At 37.2% G+C, this 23,960-nt stretch overlaps 3 protein-coding genes and 1 long non-coding RNA gene across 5 annotated transcripts; 3 read left to right on the forward strand and 1 right to left on the reverse strand.

Annotated features, from left to right (window-relative positions):
• Positions 1-216: 216 nt before the first annotated feature.
• On the forward strand, positions 217-2,606 carry LOC116203940 (E3 ubiquitin-protein ligase AIRP2-like). Its single transcript, XM_031535923.1, has 5 exons — positions 217-586; positions 1,050-1,200; positions 1,339-1,405; positions 1,506-1,740; positions 2,041-2,606. The coding sequence occupies exons 1-5, from the start codon at positions 504-506 to the stop codon at positions 2,249-2,251; spliced, it is 747 nt and encodes a 248-aa protein (XP_031391783.1). The 5' UTR covers positions 217-503; the 3' UTR covers positions 2,252-2,606.
• A 160-nt stretch (positions 2,607-2,766) lies between these two features.
• On the reverse strand, positions 2,767-5,723 carry LOC116203938 (sphingolipid delta(4)-desaturase DES1-like). The gene is made up of 2 exons (XM_031535922.1): positions 5,239-5,723; positions 2,767-3,879 (listed from the first exon to the last, which is right to left on the reverse strand). Exons 1-2 carry the CDS (start codon positions 5,398-5,400, stop codon positions 3,043-3,045), a joined length of 999 nt encoding a protein of 332 aa, XP_031391782.1. The 5' UTR covers positions 5,401-5,723; the 3' UTR covers positions 2,767-3,042.
• Positions 5,724-15,346: 9,623 nt separating this feature from the next.
• LOC116204311 (agamous-like MADS-box protein AGL61) lies at positions 15,347-15,979 on the forward strand. Its single transcript, XM_031536401.1, has one exon. The coding sequence runs from the start codon at positions 15,347-15,349 to the stop codon at positions 15,977-15,979; it is 633 nt and encodes a 210-aa protein (XP_031392261.1).
• An 877-nt stretch (positions 15,980-16,856) lies between these two features.
• On the forward strand, positions 16,857-22,092 carry LOC116206068. 2 transcript variants are annotated; one of them, XR_004156633.1, is made up of 2 exons: positions 16,857-21,078; positions 21,424-22,092. It is a non-coding gene; the product is annotated as an uncharacterized LOC116206068 (long non-coding RNA). The 2 variants fall into 2 exon arrangements; XR_004156632.1 differs by having other exon boundaries at positions 16,858-21,078; positions 21,356-22,092.
• Positions 22,093-23,960: the final 1,868 nt, after the last annotated feature.

The raw sequence follows: 23,960 nt of genomic DNA on the forward strand, positions 1-23,960 counted from the left end.
GGTATTTTTATATTAGATCGTAAGTCTATTTTGTAACCGGAAAAAAAGGAAAGACATTGCCATCATCATCATTCATTATTATTAATTATTAGCATATATTACTATTATTATATTATTATTATTATTATATTTATTATATCTTGGTCGCTCCACGACAGCTTCCATCTTCTTCCCCTTCTAATCCAATTACGTGTCCACTATAACTGCCTTGTCCGGTTGATGTGTCCCTCTGCTGAGTAGTTAGCATCTGCCTGCCTCTCTCTCTTGGTCTCCTCTTCACTATTCACAACCACGGAGCAGCAGAAGAGAAGAACAGAGTAGAAGCACCACGAAGAACCCATCCCTCACGTCACCCGTTGACAGACAGAACCCCTACCCTATCCTCGTCAAATTCGAAAGACAGGATCTTTCTGGGTTTCTTACGCTAGCCTCAGGGATCACCTGATCTTGATGATCCTCTGCAATCCGGGGCCTGTCGATTGAAGTGGGGGTTTCCAAGAAAAATGTGCCTCGGTCTGTCCATGCGCAGGTCCTTCAAGGACTCCCTCAAAGTCCTCGAAGCTGATATCCAGCACGCCAATACCCTGTAAGAGGCCTCAGCTCCCTTTCCTCCATGGTTTCTTGCCAAATTGAGCTCTGGGTCTCTGTCGTGTTTAGATGTTACTGGCCGACAACTTAAGATTCTGTCGCGATTTTGCACCCTGTCCCTGTAATCCGTTTGAGTGGGTTTTGGTGGATGTGATGAATGTCATTAATCAGCCCGTAATTCTATCGTTTTCTTGCCTGCGATATCATCAGAGGAAATGCCATCTCCAATGGGAGCTCAGCTCATTCTTACCTTGTTTTGCCTATTTCTTCGAAGATGAAAACCGACGGAACAATCGTGAAAAAGGAGGCTTTTATCTGGGTTTTGTTAATTGCCCATGTGGAAAGAGGCTTAGCTCGGGTCGAAATCCTTTTACTCGGCATTAACACTACTTGCTATACTGTTTCCATGATGTTAACTGAGTGGAACTGAGTTTGGAATATCACGAGGTCTGCATCTGCAGGGCATCTGACTTTCCGAGGGAATACGATGGCGCGTGTCTCCAAATGAGGATGTCTTACAGCCCGGTGGCCCATTTCTTCCTTTTCCTAGTCCAGTGGGCAGATTGCCATCTTGCTGGTGCACTAGGGTTGTTAAGAATACTAATCTACAAGGTGCTGGAGATATCCTACGTTTTGTTTAAAAGATTTACCGGCTTGTGCTTTTAGAATGACTGGTTAATCGAATATGTGTGGTTTGATTACATGTGTATGCTTGGGCCTGCGAGTCCTTTGACATGAAACATTTTCCAGGTCTATGTGGACGGAACGACCACTATGACAACGCATGAGAGGAAAGCTAGCATCAAAGAGTTCTATGGTAACTTCATTTAACCAGTTCTGAGATTGAAACCCGAGATCTTTGTTCAGTCTTGTTGAACGTGTCTTCTTGTTGGCGGTGCAAATCCTATTTCCGGCAGCGGTTATTTATCCTTCCTTGCTTCAACTACAAAAGGGAGTGACAGATGCTGAAGATAAGAGGCAGAGAGCAGTGTGCTTCGAGAGATACAAGAGGAGGGAAGAGGCAGAGCAGAGGCAGTACTATGATATAGAATTCGAGAAAGAAGATGACTGCGGAATTTGCATGGATACAAACAGCAAGATCGTATTGCCCAACTGCAACCACGCCATGTGCACTAAATGTTACCATGAATGGTATTAAATTCTTCATTTGTTTCGTTCTCTCCTATTCTTTATCAGGATTTCAAATTAAGTTAATTTGTTATTCGTTGGGCAAAAGCAAGTGCGTTCTGGAGATTTAACTGTTCCAGATGTCTGCTATTCATTTCAGAGTAATACAGCATCTGGGGAACCAATTTCCTCGGTGAAGATTTTTCATGTGGCAGCTCTTTTCTTACTTTATGTCTTGTTCACCCCTTCCCGTAGTGAGGTCATTCAAATAATCAATCTCGTACTTCAAGATAATAATCATGCACAAAACAATTTGGGTTGCAGGAGGACGAGATCGCAGTCGTGCCCATTTTGTCGTGACAGTCTGAAGAGAGTGGACTCAGGAGACCTCTGGGTTCTCACAGATAGTAGGGACGTAATCGACATCGTAACCGTGACTCGGGAGAATTTAAATAGGCTCTTCATGTACATTGGCAAGCTCCCGGTAATCATCCCTGAGAATTTAAGCGAAAGCTATGACCCACACTTGAGGTAATGGAGATACTGGAACTTCTTTTTCCTTGTGATCTTAGTAAATAAATAACTTAAGATTGGTAAAGTGTTTCTTCCCTCTTCATAAAAGAAGGGCCCAGCCTCTGATTGTGGGAGCTGGAGGGTGAAGTTGAGAAACCGAGAGGAGTAATACCTCGTGGCCATTTATGTAAAGTTGTACCTTCGATGTGAGTACGTACTTGTAATCGAGTAGGAACTATCATAGGCTTGTAAATACATTTGGTTATGTGCGATGATGTCCTGTTCTTCTTGTTTGGGTCATTCCAATTTGTCCGATCTCTCCAAGGAGATGTTATGGTTGCTCTGTTTTTCTCAGCTATTGGACTGATTTCTCTCTTTATCAACGGGTTGAATGGATCTGGAACTTCGTTTCAACTGTAGCAATCCATGTTTGGATCAGGATACGAACCTGACAACTCTTGACCTTTTCAACTTCTATTCCGGAGTTGACATTTCCAATGTTTGAGAGAGTAGAGAAATATCACCAGCACCAACTAATTGCGAGTACAAAAAGATGTATTTGCAGACAACCTTAGCGGGATGAAAAGGTACAGTACACCAGATTTGATTGTTTATTCTTAAAATTTAAACCAATCAACCAACAAACAGAATCCTCTCCTTCTAAAGACTAATATTGCACTAATCCCTCAAGAACCATATGAACAAATGTCGATCACACTCCGAGGTTGTGGACAATGTATTTCACTAGCAAGCACAAACAAAGTGAAGAAACCAGGGACATGGCGATCAGAGGTCGAGAGAGAACAACATAGCCTATTCCGATTTCTTAGAACTTGTAGATAGTTTCCTCTTCATTCTGCTGAATGGCCCTACTGCGCGGTCCATAACGTACATGTAGATCACATGGCTCCATGATCGGTATGAGTATAGTCCATTATAGTATTCCGGTGCAATTTCCTTCACCTTGTGAAGCTTGCTGCCAGGAATTCTGGGGAAGTCATGGTGCTCGTTGTGGTACCCGACACTCCACGTCATCAGGTTGAGCGGCCCGTAGTAGGAGTATGTCTCCTGCTCCTCCTTTGGGTTGAAAACGTAGTGCTCTGAGATGAAATGGCCTGCCATCGGGTGCATCCCGCCTCCCACAAATGTTGAGAGGATCAGATACATGAAAGATTTCCAACCCCAAAAGTGAACCATAGCCGCATCAAGGGCAATCTGAATTGCAAAGTTTATGAATTCCCAGGAACCAGGCGGCTTTGGTTTCAGGAAGAGTGGCCGGAGTGCGTAGAAGAAGAGCTGGAACAGGACCCAGATGGATTTCGTTAGGGTGTTCCTGACTAAGAGGGCCTCAAGGTTGCTTGGGACGTCCATGTCAATCCCGTCGACCCCCTGGTACCGGTGGTGCTCAAGGTGGTATTTCTGGAAAGTGATGGACATTGGTACACCAATGGGGAGGTTAGCGAATATCCCAAGCCAACGGTTCAGGGAAGGGGTGGAGAAGGCGAGGTTGTGGCTCAACTCGTGGATCGCCAGAAAGAGGTTGTGGTTGAGGAATGAGCCAAAGAAGTACGAGACAGCTAGGATCTTCATCCACCCCGAGTCATGGAGGGAAGTCGCTGTATATAGCTGAAGAAGAACCACTACGGTGATCTGCACAGCACAACACAGGAAACGGAATTCCTTAAGAAAAATTGAAGGAAGCCTAGCAATGCTATGGTGATGTTATGTTCATTACGCACACGGTTTGATGAGCTAGTCAAACATCATAACAACATGCATTTTAGGCGCAATCTCGTATACGACTTCCCGCTCTTGCATTAAAAGCATAATTGAATATCTAATATATATCTTCCTAGCAGTCGACATTGAAATCTTTTGGCTTGCCCTGTGCAATAAATTATCAGCCGATGCTCAAAAACAAAGTCCTTCAGGGGGAACGTGTGGTTTTTAACACCATCAGACTTGATTGGCAATCTTCTGCAACCTGAAGCTAATATTACAGAGCTCTAACAATCATTTGCAATGAGTAAGATACAGAGAATCAAGGATTTACAAGTTATCAGATGGAGGTAAAAGCAGATCAAAAAAATTGAAAAAAGAAAAGAAGGTACTTCAGGAGGCAATAAATTGAAGGCTAAAACCAAAAACTATATCCGGATGGTTCTTTGAGTTTCCATCATCATCATTGAAGTAAGCTAGAAAGAAAAATTTAACAGGAAATTTCTTTCACTTTCAAGCTTTCAATCTTCACATCTCGAATCTACGAAATCCAAGCTTCAAGATACAAGTCCTCACAGCTTGAACTGTGAAGAATTAAACAATCCTAGTCATAAGTAAGGATGTAACAACCAACAAGCAATGGCCAGAGATCAACTTTGGTGGACCCACCAACAAATGACTAATCAAAATAGACGGGGAAGCAGCCCTCCATGAATCCCATCCCATTAGTGATAAAAGCCAGTCGAGTTAAGGTCTGTAAATTTCATCCCAACATCTGCTCAAAACTAATGAAGATACGTGTTCGCAGTTTAATCCCACGATTTTTCGACCTCCAATGTCTTGGACCGGCATTGTACACGACACGAGAATAAAAGCTAGCAGTCACTTTAATCAGATCTCGGAGACCCACTTTCCAAATGATGACTTACTTAAAGCTAAGGGCAAAAACGAGCGAAATCAGCATTGACGTGAAACTGGAAGTGTTGTCACGGATTCGGGGATGCTAGTCCTAACAGCTGAGCCAATCGAATTGACTTCGAGGCCAATCAATTGCACATTTGCCCAGATCTAACTTCAAGAAGCCAAGAAAGCTACTAACTGTAGAAATGAAGCAGCACTACCCAAAAGAGAAGCACCGGACTGTCACATTCATTCAAGATCGAAAACCCCGATGAGGGAAACACGTCAAACGTCGAAAAACGCATCAAACGTCGAAAAACAACACAAAAAAAAAATCAAAACCATCAATGCGAAATGGATGAGGATGTCAGAGATGAGAAACGAGGGGACCTTGACGAAGGCCCAAGGGTCAGGGCCGAAGAGTTCTTTGATCTGAGGGTGCTGAGAGAGGATTTGCTTTCGACGGGAGGCGTGGGGCTCTTCCGTGTAAGACCAGAAGAAGTCCGTCGCCATTACTCCCTCCTCTTGCTCCTCCACTTCTCTCACCCCCATTGCCCCTCTCTTTCTCTCGTCTCTGTGCTTGCAGCTGGTCTTTCTGCTTCCCCTCCCTCTATCTCTCTGTGTTCTGGGGAGGATATTCGTGTCGGATTAAAAATGGCTAATTTCCCCCAATCAGAAATAAAATAGCAAAGTCGTCTTGGAAATGGGAGGCTGTGGTGTTCGCTGAAATGTCTGTGAGATAGAGAGAGAGAGAGAGAGAGAGGACTTTCATGGACGTGCCATTGGCTGTTATTTAGTATTTACAGCTTAGCAAATGGCCGCCAAAGCTTTGGTTCCTCTCTCTCTCTATCTCTAAAAACGAACGAACGAACGAACGAACAAAGAGAGCCAACTGTGTCTGTGTGCAGAGCGTGTGAGGGGGATGGTTACAGGTTGTCGCCCATTCAAATGGAGAGTCCCTTTTGACCAAGAAAATGAACTAAAAAATACCTGCCCAATTAAGTAAAAACTAATAGGATTCCGGAAAAAAAAAAAGTAAAAACTAAGATCATAAATTTTGACGATAACTCTTATAGTTTATAAAATAGTCACTTCTTATTTCAAAATTAGTCACATATCACCTTTTATTTCTCTGATTTTTATTATTTTTTCTCAAATCAAATCATATTTGGTTAGAGTAAAGAAATCAGGTAACATATCGGTTTGTGCTGTTTTATGACATGTAAATCACGTGGCAAAGTTAATATTCTCTTAGTGTCCCTTCATCAAAAGGATGTGTAGTGTGTGACTAATTTTTAAAAGGAGAAGTATCGTTGCCTATTTCACAAATTAATATAAATCTATCACCCTTTAACTTTCACCCTTTTATGAATGTTATTATTATTATTAGGGCAAATTACCAAAAAAACCCAAATTTTGTAAAAAGTCACAATTTTGTCCTAAATTTTATTTTATAACAAAAAAAACCATAAGTTTTCTAAAATATCTCAAAAATGACCTCCGTTATAACTTCCGTCAATTTTTGCTGCTGATGGTGGGTCCCTTTAACAGTCCACGTAGATCACACGTAGGCAAAAATTGACGGAAGTTATAACAGAAGTCATTTTTGAGACATTTTAGAAAACTTATGATTTTTTTCTGTTACAAAACAAAATTTAGGACAAAATTGAGATATTTTACAAAATTTGAGTTTTTTTTGTAATTTACCCTTATTATTATTATTTCTTTGAAATTCTATCGTGATGATAAAATGTTATGAATTATGGTAATTTTTCCTAGGTGTGACTTACAGTTTTGTCAGTAATTTAAATCTCGCGTTTCCAATATTATTGTTGAGAATATCAGAAAGTTATCATATCGACTTCGAATCTATACCATGTTCACTTAACTTACATCCCTTGTTGACTTGCGACTTATGCTCATGTTCTTATAATCTATTTACGTAACTAGCCTTTGCGCAAACATTTGTAGTTAAATTTTTTAACTAGATTTTCGTGAAAGAACAAGAGATGTTAATGACTCCGGAAATCGAACAGAATAAATTAATAAAACATTTTTAAAAATCTTAAATTTCCAATATTATTGTTGAGAGGGGCGGAAAGTTATCAGTCGACTTCGAATCTATACCATGTTCACTTTACTTTCATCCCTTGTTGACTTGCGGCTTATGCTCATGTCCTTCTAATGTATTTACGTAACTAGTCTTTGCTCGAACATTTGTAGTTAATTTTTTTAACTAGATTTCGTGACATTGATTCACACATAGTTACTGTAGCATCGAGCCTACTTCAGTGATAGTATGGCAGGGGGCCCATCTTTCAAAAATCCTATGAACTTCTACGTATACATACTATTATATAAAGTCAAAATTATGCTCTCGGTCTCATTTTCATCTTCCATATAAATCCATATCATTTATATCCATATTACATTATGTGATAACCAATTTGACCGAGGGCAATATGATAAATTCATTGTAAGAAAAAATAAATATTTACAGTCACTATTAAGATGGCTAGGATTTTCAATTTAGAATTACTTTTAGTTTTGCGCATACAGCAAGTAATCGTCTAGTATTATATAAACAGAGCGAACCGCCATGAGCATTTGCCATGTGGAATGCTTTGCTCTTTCTATATATATTACAACCGATAAATGGATGACAAATGACTGTGATCGATAATAATATTATAATCAATTAAATCAAATGATTCTTAATCACCAAAAAAAGACAAAAAATCAAATGATGTTTAGATAGGAATATGTAAATTGACCTAAGAATATACTGGAATAAAATAACTAAAAGATGTCATCATTTAAGCTACGTTTCATAATCACATTTGTAATTTTTCTTTGAATTTCATGGAATGGCACATTTGAGAAGATACATAATCCTCAAATTGATTTCAATGTTTAAGCATATTAAAAAGAGAGTAGAGCGAAATTGGAATAAATTAAGAAGGCTAAAGCAATACGTTTAGAGATATTTAATTTTTTCCCAATAATAATATTATTTAGTTTTTTTCAATTATAAAGGAGACATAAAACCTAGTATAATTAACATTATTTAATTATTTTATGACTTATAGATGTTTATTGTTAATTGAACGTTGATAATATTTTTAAATAATTATTTTTAACTTTTTTTTGCCGAACTATTTTTATCATTTAGGTGGATCTATATGTTATATAAACTATTGTATAAACTAACATATGTGATTAAAGTAATATATGTAAGGTTGCCGGTGCCTCAGCGGTCACCGGTGAATTGTGACAGTGGGTGGTGCCTACAACGACAAGAGCGCGTAGTGAAAATGACTTTAACGGTGCGTTTGGTTTTAGAGTAAAATAACTTTGATTTTGATTGTGGAAAAATACAAATGTTGTATAGTGTATTGAGTTAAAGTTAAAGTTAAAATATTTGTAATTTTAACCTTGAAAACAAACATGCCATAATTAATCCGTTTGATTTTAAAATCACGTTTTTAAAATTTTAACTCTAATTTTAACTTTACTCATTAAACAACAAAAATCAACAACAAAATTATTACTTTTTCATTTTTCTTCAATTTTTTAATCATTCAATTCAATTTTTAATATTAAATTCTCTTAACTATCCATTATTTTTTTCACAATTCAATAATACAATATATATATATATATATTGAAAAATTTAAAATTTTCTCTAATCATTGCAAGTGTTTTTTCGGTCTACCTGAATAAAAATTCTAATGATGCGGTACGTTTTTCCTCACTGTAATTAAAAGGGCCCCACCTCAATAATTTAGGGTACAAGCTAAAAGTGCCCCGCCTCAATAATCGTTTAGGGGACAAATTAAAAGTGCCCGGCTTCAATAATTTAGGGGACGGCAAAGTAATTTTTTTTTTCCTTTTCCTTTTATTTTTCGTGATACAACTCAATGGCATTCCAAAACTTTGAGCTTCAAGGTTTTTCTTTTCTAATGTTACCCATTACCGCAGGTGAGGTTTGATTGATATACCATGTCTCCCGATTCTTGTATTTGTCCATACGAAAATATCACGCAAAATGCAACCGGAAAAAAAAAATCACCCAAATATGCTTTGACTCGAACTCTTATCTTTCCTTTTATTTATTTTTTATATTCTTTGTAACCACGTGATGCACGCAACATTAAACTAGTGCTCGATTAGTTTATCTTTTACATTTTATGAAGAATCAAGTGTGCCATTAATCAAGTGAATCAGGACCTGGACTTGGTTTAGGGATGTTGTTGTCGATTCAAAAGTGCTAAAATATAATTGTTGAAAAAAAGTGGTGATTTTAGAATATATAAAAGTGTTTAGTAGGTAATAATTTGAAACTGATAAAATTAAAATTAATACTTAAAATATAGTATAAGTTGAGGCAATTTTTACATGCATTTACTAATCTGCCGAAGAAAATCACGTTTTCAACCTTTAAAATGAATTAAACCATGGTTTTGAAATAGTTCACATAACACTGTTTTTTTTTGTTACAAAGGAGACCCAAGTCCTAGTACAATGAAGGAAAAAATTTTATATAACTAATAAAAGGGTACGAGTAGTCCCACTAAATATGAAACCTACGACTTCTAGGTCAACATGTGATAACGTGTGCCACTACACTATACCTTATTTTGATAACACTTTCTAAAAATCAGCAAAAAAAGCACTTACATAATCGCCACCTCATCCCAAACGAAACCCAAATTAAACTTATGAGTAAATATCTCTATATTGGAGATTCTACAGTGGTTGGCTAGTAAAAATAACCGTCACGGTAGTTTTATTCTTAGCCGTTAGATCCCTTGCATAAAATCCTAGCAGTACACATGTCTTAGATTTTGTTACATTAAGATTCACTTTTTATAGTTTTACTATCGATATTTTCAACATCGCATCTATTCCGTTGTCTCCTGATCAATGTTCGGGCATGAAAGAATCTCGTGTTTCGGTCTCCTTCTCGTAGCCATTGCTCACGTGATTTCTGCTTCCAAAGAATTATTTGGCGATGGTACAGCTGTTTGAGCTCAATTTCTGCCTCAATTTATTCTGCTATATTAGGTTGTGCGCCCAATTGAGAAAGGCATTGTTTCACCTTCGAGACACGTGTTGGTACATGTCCAAATATATCTCTATTCCATCTCCGAAGTGTGGTGGCTGTGAATTCCAGTTTCGAGCCACTTTGAAGATCACTGAGCCCGACTGCGAGGTATACCAGGCCTGCTGCACTGTACAGGGAATAGAGATATATTTGGACAAGGATCTTCCCTCAACCGCACAGTCCTTCTCGAACTCCCTCAAAATCATTTAGGTTGCGTTTGAATTGTTAGTGTGATTTTAGAATCATGATTTTGATTTTGATTTTGATTGTGGAAAAAGACAAATGAGATAGTATTATAAATTTGACTTGAGAAACGTGTATTTTTGTTGTGTAGTGTGTTGAGTTAAAATCAAAATCATGATTCTAAAATCAATCTAACAATTCAAACGGGGTTAGTGCTTATTATCGTGGAGAAATATTAACTTTCATATTACAAATAATTAGCATAAACATCAACAATACCAAATTCAACTAGCCAATTATTTATATGTGCAAACATGTATTTCTCTTTTCAAACTTTGGAATTTCAATTAAGGGCCATCAAAATTAAGTTTCTAAATGAGAACTGTGCAGGATTCACGAAACCGAAACATCGAGTCGTGAATTCATAAATTTCTTTAAACAATCAATGTAGCGTTTCAAAGATTATCTTACACACATTTTAAGTATAATAACCATATTTAGTTAAAATTAAGGATGAACATATATTCCTGCTAATATCCTTTAATTCTTTGCGTATTACCCAATAAAAACCAAACTTACTTTTTCTTCTTGTTATAATTAACCTCCGTTTTGTATATAAAAAAAAGGAGATTACAAGATATTATAATTTATAAATTAGCTCGCCATACTTCTAAGCAACAATGAGCTAAAAAGTCAATCAATTCCTTAGATTGCAATTAAAATGATAATAAATTAGTTGAATGTTTTACTCAATAGACTCGAATTTCTACTAATTTCATGTCTGTCACACTTCTACTCGAATATACCAGGTTTAAGTTTCCATGGCAAGTTGGAGAGTGAAAATGTAAAATTGTAAGCTTTTAATAGAATCGAGTTCTTAACATTAGATATATATCAGAGCTTACCCATGCTATGCACATAAAATTTATTAAAGCGAAGTAAAAGCGGTAAAAGAGAGAGGGGTTAGGGAGAAAATATATAACTAAAAGAGAGAGGAAGGGTGGAGAGAAAATATGGATAGTTTTACAAGTAAAATTACCATCTTAACCCTTTTATGATGATTATTATTAACTATAAATACTTCATTAAGGGCTTTTTTGGAAATTGATTTTTTTTAAGTTACATAAGGAGGCCCATATGTCTAATGTAATAAAATAAAAATCTTGATAGCTAATAAAAGGTCATAGATGGTCCACAACGTATATCAAACCTGAAACCACTTAGTTACCAGACGAAAATATGTCACACTCCGCTGCACCATCTTTGATTGGAAATTGAAAATTACAATATTTGGAAATTCTCTAGTATAAGTAATATAGATAAATATATGTTAAGTTCAATTGAGCTAGGTCCATAGGTACAAAAGGGAATAGATAGAAGAGAGAAATGTAAAGGTGCGTGGCCTTAGTGAGTATTAAATTGAATACCTTTTGGTCTCCGATAGATAACAATGCTAGTGCGCTAAAGTCACTTTCTCACATCTATTTTCTCACATATTTTTAGGGGAGATTCTATGACGGTTGATTGCAAAAATCAACAACTCTTGTTTTTTTCAACCATTGAATAGGATTAGGTAAGATCCGGGCTGTGTTCGAATTCTTTTTTTACTTCAAGATTCACCCAGCAATCTTTGACTTTCGATATTTTCGGCTATACATCTTCTCGACGATATGCGGTTGCATCCGTGAACGAGTCGAATTCGATTCGATATAACTGAACTAAAATCTATCGGTTCAAACAAATAAATTAACTTAAAAAAAGAAAAATAAAAAATAAATGGTAAATAACACCATACATCATGGTTTTTGAAATATTTTCACCACATATTATAAATTCAATAATTTTCACCACACATCATGAATTTTTTTAAAAAAATTTCAGCATAAGTCATACCGTTAGTATTCCATCCAAACTTGACGGAATGCTGAGCTGGCACTCTTTTTAGGCAAACGGTGCACAGCTAGACACCCATGTGGACAGAGGAGACAAAGACAGACAACCTCTCCTTCTCCTATGCTGCTTTCTCTTCCTCTGTGTAGATAAACACACACAACTCCTTTCATCACCAGTCCTCACCACACCATCCATCTCCATCACCATCTGCTCATCCTTCCATCACTACTTCCCTCACCATCATCAACGTAACCACCAGCACCAGCACATTCACCATTTGCTCAATGTCATTCCTCCATCACCACCTCCTTCACCATCATCACCGCAACCACCATCATAGCCCCTCCATTTCTTCCTCCTTTGCCCGCAACTCCCTTCTCCATCTCCGACACCATCACCACACTACACTCCTTCTTTATCATCTCCACCACCGTGACCTCCATCACCATCCATTTCATCATCTTTCCATATCCTTCCTCAGCCGGCTCCTCCCTATCATCATCCTCAACCTCTCCATCAACCATTGCCTCCATCACCTCCCTTTCTCCTCCATAGCATTCTACATATCTTCCATAGCCTTCTATATCTCCTCCATAGCCTCTTACATCTCCTTTATAGCCGTCTACATCACCACCAGCTTCTCCTTCATTTTTTCTCATGAGCAACACCACCATCTTCACCTCCGCCTCTTCCTTCCTCTTCCCCCAGCAGCTTTGCTTTGCTTTGCTCCTGCTGTCTCTATGATGCCGCCCCTCTTCTCTTAGCGACTGTTGTTTCTTCCTAAGCTGCTGTTATTGCCTCTTGAGCTCCCTCCGAAGAGACACCAACAACAGCTGCAACCAGCACCACTTCGTGAGGAGGAAGGACAACAACTGCAGTTGAACTCGAGGAGCTAGGGACAAAAGCAGAACATGGAGGAGAGGGTAGCCACACTAGCAGCAACGACAGGGAGTAGAGGAGAGCAACACTAGCAGCAACACGGGAAAAAGAGGATAAAACTAGTAGTTATGGTGGCTGTGGACAGAGGGTGAAGTGAAGGAGGTTGAGGATGGTGATGATGATGAAAAATGAAGAAGGAAGGGAGGAGAAGGATGGGAGAGGAGGTTTCGTGAAGAAGAGGAAGAAAAGGAATGTGATGGAGGCAAAAGAGGGATGGAGATGAAGTGGCGATGGTAATAGGGGCAGAGGAGGAAGGTGAAGATGGAGGAGGAGATGAAGGCGATGGTCACCGTTGTGGAAGGGTGAGCTAAAAATGATGATGTTGAAAGGTGCGTGTGTGGGTGTTGCTGTATAAGGGAAGGCCGAGGGAGAGAGATAGCTGATTGGGGGCAGAAGAAAGATGAAGATGATGTTGATGAAGCTGATGGTGATGATAGTGAGGAGGGAGAAGAGATGGTAGAGTGGAGGTGATGGTGGGGATGCCGAGAGTGAGAGGGGGTGGAGATGGTGATGGTGATGATGGGTTGGTGGAGGAGGCTGTGATGGAGTGGAGTCAAGGAGATGGAAGGAGGATGATGGTGATGGCAATGGTCAAGAGAGGCAGTGGAAGGAACATGTGATGAAAGGGAAGGGACGGTGGTAATGGTGGCTAAGATTGAGAGAATGAGGGTGAGGATGGAGAGAGGAGAGAGAGAAAGAGAAGCGAGAGACGAGAAAGATGAGAGAGGAGCGTGAGAAAGAGAGGAAAATGGGAGGGATGAGGGAGTGGGACCCATACGCATCCATGGCCAACTGTGCATTATACGTCCAAAAAAAGGTGCTAGCTTAGTTTTCCATTTTTGGACGGAAAACTAATTGTATGAATGTACGGTGAAAAAAAAATCGTAATTTGTGGTGAAAATATTGCAAAAATCATGATATATGGTGTTATTTACCCAATAATAAAATACACAATCATTGACAATATCGTTTATTCCCCTCCCTTCCCAAGATTAAAACAAGAACACTGGCAATTAGGAGCAAAATAATCCCTAAAAATTCGATATACGATTCAATCCACGGTTGCCTCTGATCCTTGTTTTCTTCAATTTTTGTAATCCATTTTCTGGTATGTGTTAGATGGGAATCGACAATCAACCTCAATTTCCTTCTCGGTGCAATTTGTACTTTTGAGGGGCTTTGTGGAATCCATAATCAATGTCGTATGAGGTTTTCAAGATTGTTCATTGGATTTCCCAATCAAGTTCTAGGACATTCCCCGTTTGATTTTACAATTTGATTTTAAGATTTTAACTTTAACTTTAACTCTACTCACTACACAATAAAAATCAACTCTTCCAATTCAAAAAGGTGGGCCCCATACATAAACCTACATACAACTCCATTATACTCAATTTAATTTTTAATACTAAATTCTCTCAACTATTCATTACTTTTTCAACAATTCAACAACACAATCATCATTTTCTTTTAAATATTCCTTACTTTTTTTCATAATTCAACAACACGATCATTACAATCTAATTAAAATCAAAACTCAGCTCTACTTAACTTTAAAACCAAACACGTCATAAGAGATTGATTCTGGTATAATCTTTAAGATTAGAAAGCAACTGCGAATGACATGAGCCAATGTGGAGTCGTTCTGGATATACATTATTCAATTTAAAAATAAAAAGGGATCTTAACGGCTGAAAACCAAGCTTATATTGTCGACGATTGTGCGCCTTATTATTATTATTTTTTAAGTTATAAAAATTGTTATTTTATTTAATTGAATTGGTAGATTTTGGTTCTGTTAATATTGAACAAGATTCGAACTTGTACATGGACGCAATTGGGCATCGTCCAGAAGATGTGTAGCAAAAAATATCAAAAATCAAAGATTGAAGGATGAATCTTGAAGTAAAAAGAATTTGGACATCTGTACGATTCAGATCTTACCTAATCTGAACTATAAAAAGAATACACGATGATTATTTTTCCAGGTAATTGTGGTAGCATCATCCGCATTTTTATATGGTACCTACTTCTATACTTGCATGGCATAATTATGTATTTGGTAATTGCTTAATTAATTAGTCAAACCTTATATATATATATATATATATTTATACACACACACATATATGCCAACCAAATAGAAAAATGGCATACTCATTATTTTTTTATCTTTTCATATTTGGCATGGAGGAACATGGTCAACATGCCAAACATGTTAAGTTCATATAACAGGTGTTTATTTCAACAATGCCAAATATGTTAAATTCATATACCATGCATATTTATTAGGAGTTGTCCTCGTAACACTCTATATATACCATGAGAGAAACAACAAATAAACATCAATGCATTCATTTTTGTTCAGTAAGAAACATGGCGAGTAATAGAAAATTGACTCGAGGGAGGCAAAAAATAGAGATGAAAAAGGTTGAGAATGATGATGATCGAATGGTAACATTCTCCAAACGAAGGTCTGGGATATACAAGAAGGCTAGCGAGCTCGTGACCATGTGTGGTGCAGAAGTTGGGGTGGTCATTTTCTCTCCGTCTGGGAAGCCATTTTCGTTTGGTCACCCCTCAATCGAATCCATAATGAACAAATTCCTCAAACAAAATGGGGCCCCAATTACAGATAACAGGCTCCAGGCCATATTTGATGCTCACTGTAGGATGAGAATGGAGCAACAAAGTGATGGCTACAACGAATTGCTCGAGCAGTTGGATGCCGAGAAGGACAGAGGGATGGCTCTAAAGCGGATAACTCGAGCAACGAGAGAGGGTAACCCCAAGAACGGGGAGCTCGGATGGTGGGAGCGATCCCTTGATGAGCTCACCCTACCTGAACTCAAGGAAGCAGCCTCGGCTATGGAGGCATTTCACAAGGACTTATGCAACTACCTTAACCATTCAAAGGATCTAACTGCCTCTATGCCTGAGGTCCCAATGCCAAGCCGCGACCCTACAACAGCTGAAGTTGAAACTCATCATTTTGGCCGTTTGGGGTAAAATACTCATGTTCATGGGTTACATTTTGGGCGAAATAAGCATTGTAACTAGCAATATCCATTTTCCATTATAATAATAAAGTATTTCTTTCTATATCTTGTTTTTAATCTTTTTTTTATATACTATCATTTATCATTGAGGGGAAATTTTCATTTTGCAACTACAATCATGTTTTTAAAAGTTAAACATTATTATATATGTATAAATTATTAAAATCTCACATTTTTCAAAGAAATTATTAAAAGAAAAAAAGAAAAGACATGTACTACTCTCGTTCATTATATCTCCACTATAATATTTTAAAATCTAATTGATTGGGAAAGTTTTATTCTTCAGTAGATCGACTCTATTCAGATTAGATTAGTCGAGATTTGTTGAATTTTCGAATATTAGGATACATAAAAAAGAATAAATCGACAAATTCTATGACGATTAAAAAAATAGAATAACTTTTCCTAATAAGAATTCGTGAATTTGCAGAAAAATCTGAGAACAATCTCGCCCGCTCGAGAGAGGTCTACGTAAGATATAGAAGAGAACAAAAGAATAAATTACTAGTACAAGTAAAATAAAATATTTATTTAGTGGATTCATCTGGCTTAAACTGGATTATTTAGGACATGTTGGGCTTTTGAATACAGCGGCACACATCGAATAAAAAAATGTTTGCTCTTAATTTAAAAAATCCTATTGGAGATCTCAACGTCGACCTCATGTGCTTACCACAACCTTTTATTGGCTATCTCTTCTATCAATAATCTCTTCACTCCACCGATAGAAATGGTCACATGGGGTCCACATGGTCTTGAGACCACCCCATTTTTCCACCACCATTCTTTTTCTGTTTTCTTTCTTTCCTTACTTTGTTTTGAGCTGGGAAAGCAAAGAAATGAAGGAGAGAGAGAGGGCGGGAGGGAGGGAGGGTTTTGCAAGGCAGGGGGATTGACATTTCAAGGTAACATAGATTTGAAGTTCATAAATTTATGTTCTGTTGGATTTTCTATCGATGGTAGTGTTGCCGCAGTTCTATGGGCATACTCATTTAATGCCATTGTTGATCTTTTGTTCAACGATATGATTGTAGATAAATCCCCTGTAATTGTAAGCTTTCTTCTGCAAGCGTGTTAGATAGAGAGGATTTGTTTTGTACCCTTCAGTGGCTTCTCGTCTTTTAAATTCAAGCATCAATTGCTTCATTTGCAACTGGATGCTGTGTATTTGTCATTGATAGAGTTCTTTGTGATCATTTATGTGCGTGTTTTGTTGGTGAATTGTTGGATCAAACGAAATGATAGAAATGCCCAGTTTAGAATACATTTGAGACGGAAGATTAATGCAAAGTAATAGGGAGAATTATAAGAGCTTGAATGAGTTTAATATATGTATGGATTATATAAGTTGGTTATACACTGATAAGTAAGTTCATACACGTCTATATATATATATATATATATATATACGAGCCTTTTTCTTTCATTTGTTAGGCCTTCCTTTATTTAGTATTAATTGTTTTAATAAATTAGGAAATAGGAAGGGTATCTCGAGTGTGTAAGTTACTTGAAATGGCTTAGCTAGTCAATACGTTTTCTCTGTGTATTTCACTGGAAGTCTCTTTGGGGTGTTGACTATATTGTGGGTCGATAGTGGACTAGAAATTTTCTTCCTTATTCAGGTTGTCCTGCTTACGATAAATTCTCTCTGGACTGTTGCTTAAATAATCAAAGAACTGATTTCATTAAGTTTTGAACTTTGAGGAAATTCTGATTTAGAATTTTAAGGTCATGGAGATGGCTAGAGTGGAAACTTGGATTTAAAGAGGTGGTTTCCTGCCTTGCACTAATCTTGATTGGGTTGAGATTTTCTATTTTGGTGTGAATGATCTTCATTAAGTTGAAACTCATCATGAAAAATTCATGAATAAATTAAGTTGGAAATATATAAGCATATTCTTATTTATACTTGACAATGGATTTTTAATGGAGATTAAGTGAGCGGAGAAAATGATTATTAATATTTTATTATGAATTTGCTCATTTTACTGTTTAAAATGTTACGAGATTAATTGGTTTTGTTTGGGAATATTTTCATATTTTTGAATTAATTGTGAGGACGTCAAATGGTGAATTAAGTAATAGGAAAGGTTCGGTACTAACTTGCATCATGCCATGAAGCATTATTCTGTAGATTTATCTAAGATAAAATTATAAAGAGATCATGGGGTTAATGAGGTGCTATTTTCATTATTTTAGTGCTAGATAAGCATACTAGAGACTAGTCATATTGAAATGGAGAACTAGTTTGCAATATAATATATAAGTTTTAGGGGAATAAACGTACTGTCAAAGAGTATGATTAGTTACTTGGTGGTGTGATATATGCTTATAAATTGGTTTCTTGTTAAATTTATTATCTGTCAAGAATGGAGTATACCAAAGTCATGTATCTCGAAGACTTGAACTTGGCGATTTATTTTTTGGAGTTATCGGTGAGTACTTTATTCCATTGTGAAATGATATATATATATACACATATATGTTATGTGAGTACTATATTCCCTTGTAAAATGATGTATTATAATTATATAAATTATTTAAGAAGATTATTGTGATAGATTAAGGAATTGGTTTTGCTATGTTATGTGAAAGGATTTAAGAGATATTGCCCTTTTATGTTTTATTTGACTAGAGATATGCAATGTGATTGTATATGTTGATTATGTATGACGTATGTGATGATAGTGTGATACCATTGTAATGTGATTTGGATTGTGCTTGTGTATACTGATATTGCTTGATTATAGCCATTGGACCGCTGGATTTGGCGGAATAGAAAATAGGGCCCGAATGGCCGCTGTACCCGGCAGAATAGAAAATAGGGCTCGAATGACCATTGGACCCGGCGGAATAGAAAATGGGATTCGAACAGCAGCTGGACCCGGCGGAATAGAAAATGGGACCCGAATGATTGCTGGACCTGGCGAAATAGAAAATGGGGCTCGGACGACCGCTGGACCCGGCGGAATAGAAAATGGGGCATGAATGAGATGCGCGGGGTCACGGTACCGTCCTAACTTGTCGTGAGAAAATGCGATCCTATAGCTATATTGATTGGTTGTGTTATATATTGTTTGTTTGGTTTGATTGCTGTAAATGTGATGATTGTTGAGATTGTCTGAAATTGTTCTGTGAAAGCCATGTTTGCTAAAGTTTGATTTAGTCAGTGTATGAGTGTTAGTTGGTACTGAGTTAATGGTTAATCCTAATATTATTATATGGTTATTAAGATAATTGATTGTTTACGAATGAATTTAGTTATTATTTATATGTATGGTATAATATGTTGTGTTGGTGTATTAAATGACGGACTTGAGTATGCTAATATTATATATATGAATGTTTGGTTATTTAAAAAAATATTATCTTTGTTCATTTAAAAAATATATATATAGTTAATAATAATTTATTTCACTCTGGAATTTTGTGCTTACTGAGATGGGGATCAGCTCGGAGGACTATATAGGGACCTTAATTATTTGATAAGTATTCTTTTTGTATAGAATGTATTTGAATATGTTACGATCCGAAATTTTTGTTTAGTTGGTTTAGTGATGTGGCTCTTTTAGAATGTATATATATATGTGTGTGTGCGCGCGCGCGCGCACGTGAGAGCTTACTGGATTTGTTATATATATATATATATATATATTTTGGAGTTTATGAAAAGCGGGTTTTATTTGAATAGTTTATGTGATAATGTATATCGAGAAAATTTAGGGAAAATTCTGATGAAATTTCGAGTCGTGACAATTGACATGATCACGGCATCGAATTACGTTGGTAAATCGTCGATGGTGAACGTGCGAGAGGCCGAAGTTTTTAACTTGGGGAAGGGAAGAGAAATTGGTGACCATCAATGGCTCCAGAAGAGTCTCGCTTGAGTCGGCCTGGTACGTCAAGGGGTGGATTGGATCGATGCCAAGCTGCGAGGGATTCAGACGGCAGAAGATCGGGGTTGGTTGCACCTCTATGCGGCGGTAGATCAACGATGGGTTGGTTAGGTGGAGGTGGAAGAAAAGGGTGGGCGGTGGAAGAGCAGTAGCGGAGATGCCGGTTGATCGAGAAAGAAGAGGAGAAACGATCTTTAAATGCATGGGAAAGATGATCGCAGTCGGATGCACCCAGTTAGAGCCGGACGCGCCGGCGGTAGCTACGAGATAGGGTAGGGGTTACTGTGTTAGGGTTTGGGGAGTGCGAGCGAGCAGTGGAAACGAGGTTATATTCGTGGATTTGTTATCTCCGAAATTGGGTCCGGCACATTTGCAGTCAACAGATTGGATTCATCTTTCATTTCTTGGAGTTTTATTTTATTTCTTGAATTGCAGCCAAGAAATTAGAGATTGGACTTCGATATGAGAAATCTCTATTGCCAGCAAAACATGACTACCACGTTAGCATAAAAAAAGGGTAATTAATGTTAAAGAAGGAGTTGTCGGTGGAAATTACCTTTTCTTCTAATTAAATTTAGTATTTGAAATTTTTTTGGATAATGCGAGTCTTTGCGAAAATTTGAAAAAAAAAAATTCATTACTATGTTACTTTTGCTAAAGAGATTCAAATTTTCGGCCCGGGATCGTTTCTTGAAAATAAATAAATAAATAAAAAGAACTATCAGATCTCATATTCGGATTCGAATATTAAAATATTATCTACAAGCGTAAAATATATATATATATGTATAGATATTTTATTGTTGTAAAATCTAGATAATATATCCACATTGATCTACATATCCGAATAAAATTCAGTTTTAGGTTCACCACCGTCTCAATTTTTGTATTTATACGTCCTTGACCATTCATCAGTTCTCATCTCATGCACATAAAAAAGAGAAAATTGCGCTGGAGATCATGTTGCTGGAAGGCACAAGATCGGCAGAGCAATATTGGAAGCTCGAGTTGAAGATTGATGGACATAGCAAGATCAGAGAACGTCTCCGGATCACAATTTCGCCAAGGAATGCGGCCACTAAGTCCCTTCTTGATGCAGTTTTCGTTCTCATGTATTTACGCAGCAATTGATTGCCAGCTACTGCGTCATCAGGTATGGCCTGTTCTAATTATTAAATACAGGTTTCGCTTTCTTATATATATTCTGATCAACGTCGTCCGGCCTACACGGCATTTGAAGTGAATATCAGTTTGTATTCTTGTTTGTCACACCCTGCGATCTCGCTTCTATTCATTAACTTGATCGTACTTTTCAATATAACATTGAATTATGATACTTTACTGCTCTACTAAGATACTCAAAAATTCAATAAAAAATAAATAATATAATTTTCTCTTGTATAATCTCTAATTTATTTCTCTTATCGTAGTTTATGAAGTGATTTCATATTTTATGCATGTGATAAAATATGAAATCACTTCATAAAATGAATATCAGGTAGCAACAATAAAAAATATTGGCAGAGGGGCGAATTTTCGTAATATGAAGATGAGAACGTGCATGATGGACAGGGGAATTCATCGTAAAAATGCGCAGGGGTCATCTCAACTGTCTGTTCAAGTCCGACTCCCACAATCTTATTTGCCAAGCAAGAGCGCACAGGAGGACAATAAAACATAAGCGAATAAGTTATGCAGAAGAGTACGAATACTAGGTCCGATACTTGGAAGGTCAGGACACCAACCTGATCTGTTACGTTTTCAGGAACAGATGGTATCCTCTCGGCAACCCGGAGATGTGCATTTTGCTGAAGGAAGGACATTATCTGCGTTGGATGAGAGGCAGAGAAGCCTTTAAGGTTCAATAACGTCTTCAAATTGAGATTCCGATTGCTCTTGTTTTAAGCTCTACATGCATGTTTGTTAGACCCGGATTAGAGGGAAGACATGATTAGAGGGAGACCGGACAGTATTAGGGCTGGATCAGTGTTTGGTAACGACAAGATTAGGATTTGATTGGATTGGAATATGTCAGGATGCAACATTAGCCACTAACATCAGGGGGAAGGGAGGATTGAACCCGGAAAGGGATGTGATCATTACTGAAAGGACCAAATGCCCCTAACTTTTTCTGATTAACAAAATATGCCATCAGTCCTTTTTTTTATTATTCTTTTTCTTTTAATTGAAACTTGGAGAACAACAAAGGAGGTGCGGTGGTGGCCCCGATTCTAGCCACCATCACCTCGGCGAGAGTGGGGCTGGAATTTGACAATTGCTTTTTCATTTGGTACGTGAGGATTTTTTGTTTTGTCAAGACGTTCAAAATACAAAATGAGATAATAGATAAAATCAATTAAATACCAAATATACGTGGTAAAATCATTAGAATCAATTGAAGCATTCATGGATAGAGAAGGAGAATAGACCAAACAAATAAATCGAAGCTTACAACCCTTAGAAATGTCTATCAGCCCAGCCCCATTACAAACCCAATTTCAAGAAGAGTCTAACCCGATTTCTCAATTTTCTCCAACAATCTCAAAGAAGATCAACCCGTTATTATTATAGACTCTCTCTCATCTGTGGCACCGAGACACCTTTTACTTATACAAGACCCAATATATAGACTTACAAGAGAATATATCATAATATTTCCAAGAATATCATAATATCTCTCATAAAATATTTCATAGGATATTTCATGTTACGAATACATTCTGAGGTTACAAGAAATTCTGAAAATATAAGAAATAATATTTTTTCTGATTTCTTCCTAGCCTCGGGTTTTCAAGTTTCTGCATTCCGAGCTTAATGCAAGACATTCTCCAACATTTTTCTTGTATGAAACTTTTTTTATGTTGAAAAATTTTTGAACAAGAAATACAACAATCTTTACAAGCTTTTCATATTAGTACGAAACATTGTTCTTCAAGAAGTTCGACCTTCATAATCTGAATAGTTGAATTCCCATAAAAGTTAGAGTAAACTAACAATTTGCCCCTTAAGAGATTGATGTTCTATCAAATCTTACATCGAGTAATTTTTTACATCAATCTAACGCTCAACAGTTTAAAAGTACATATGAAGACCCCTTCCGCTAAGAGGTGGACAGAAAATACTAAAAATATATTTTTTTAATTCAATTTGTGATTCTTTTAATTCTTTAATAATGTATTATATTATTTAATCTTATAAATAAATAGAAAATTAAAAAATTTCTTATGCAAATGATTGCGAGAGAGAGGAAGAGAGTGTGGAGAAAAGCGACGGTGGGGCAACGCCGCCAGCCACGGCCCCTCAGCCAACCTCGCTTGTAATGTCCCATGCCTCCGATGAGGTTTCTTGCACTTGATTGTAGCATAGCAAAACCCCTCAAATGGCAAGCTCCTTCTCTTTGGCCGACGGGGCCAGTGGCGGAGGACTTCCGGTTGTCGGAGTTGGATTTGGACGCCGGAGCATCGAGATTGCTCTTCCTTGACTCGCTGCTCATCTTGGTTAAGCAAGAGGTCAGCTGGTAGAACCGAATCAATTCTGGGTAGTGTGTAGTGAAAGCTGAGAAGCACAAAAGAAGTAAAGAAGGAAGGAAGGAAGAAAATGGAAAGGAAAGCCGAGAGAATCTCAAAGCTTTCTCTCTCCTCTCTTGTCTTTCTCTCTTTATCTTTCTTTGAGTTGGATTTTACAGTGTCTGAGGATTTCAATCGGGTGAGAACGGAGCAGAATATGGAGGATTTCTTGCATCACCAGAGGATTTCACTATTTTCTTATATTTATATTATTTTCTTAAAATATTAAATATTTATTTATTTTATAATTAAACATGCAGCCCGACCCATCGAACTCCCGGTTGAACCCATAAACCCATGAACCCATAGCTCGACCGATTCGATGTCCGATTCGGTTCTGATAACATTGATCCTGGCCTTCCATGGTTTAATTTAATTGGATGATTCATGAACTTGGCAACGCTAAGTAAGATTCTTTTGGAATCCAAAATAATTTCAACTGATTTTCAATAATAGAATTTAAGCAAGT

This window comes from Punica granatum, chromosome 4 (genome assembly GCF_007655135.1).
Source record: "Punica granatum isolate Tunisia-2019 chromosome 4, ASM765513v2, whole genome shotgun sequence".
In the NCBI taxonomy this organism is placed as follows: domain Eukaryota; kingdom Viridiplantae; phylum Streptophyta; class Magnoliopsida; order Myrtales; family Lythraceae; genus Punica; species Punica granatum.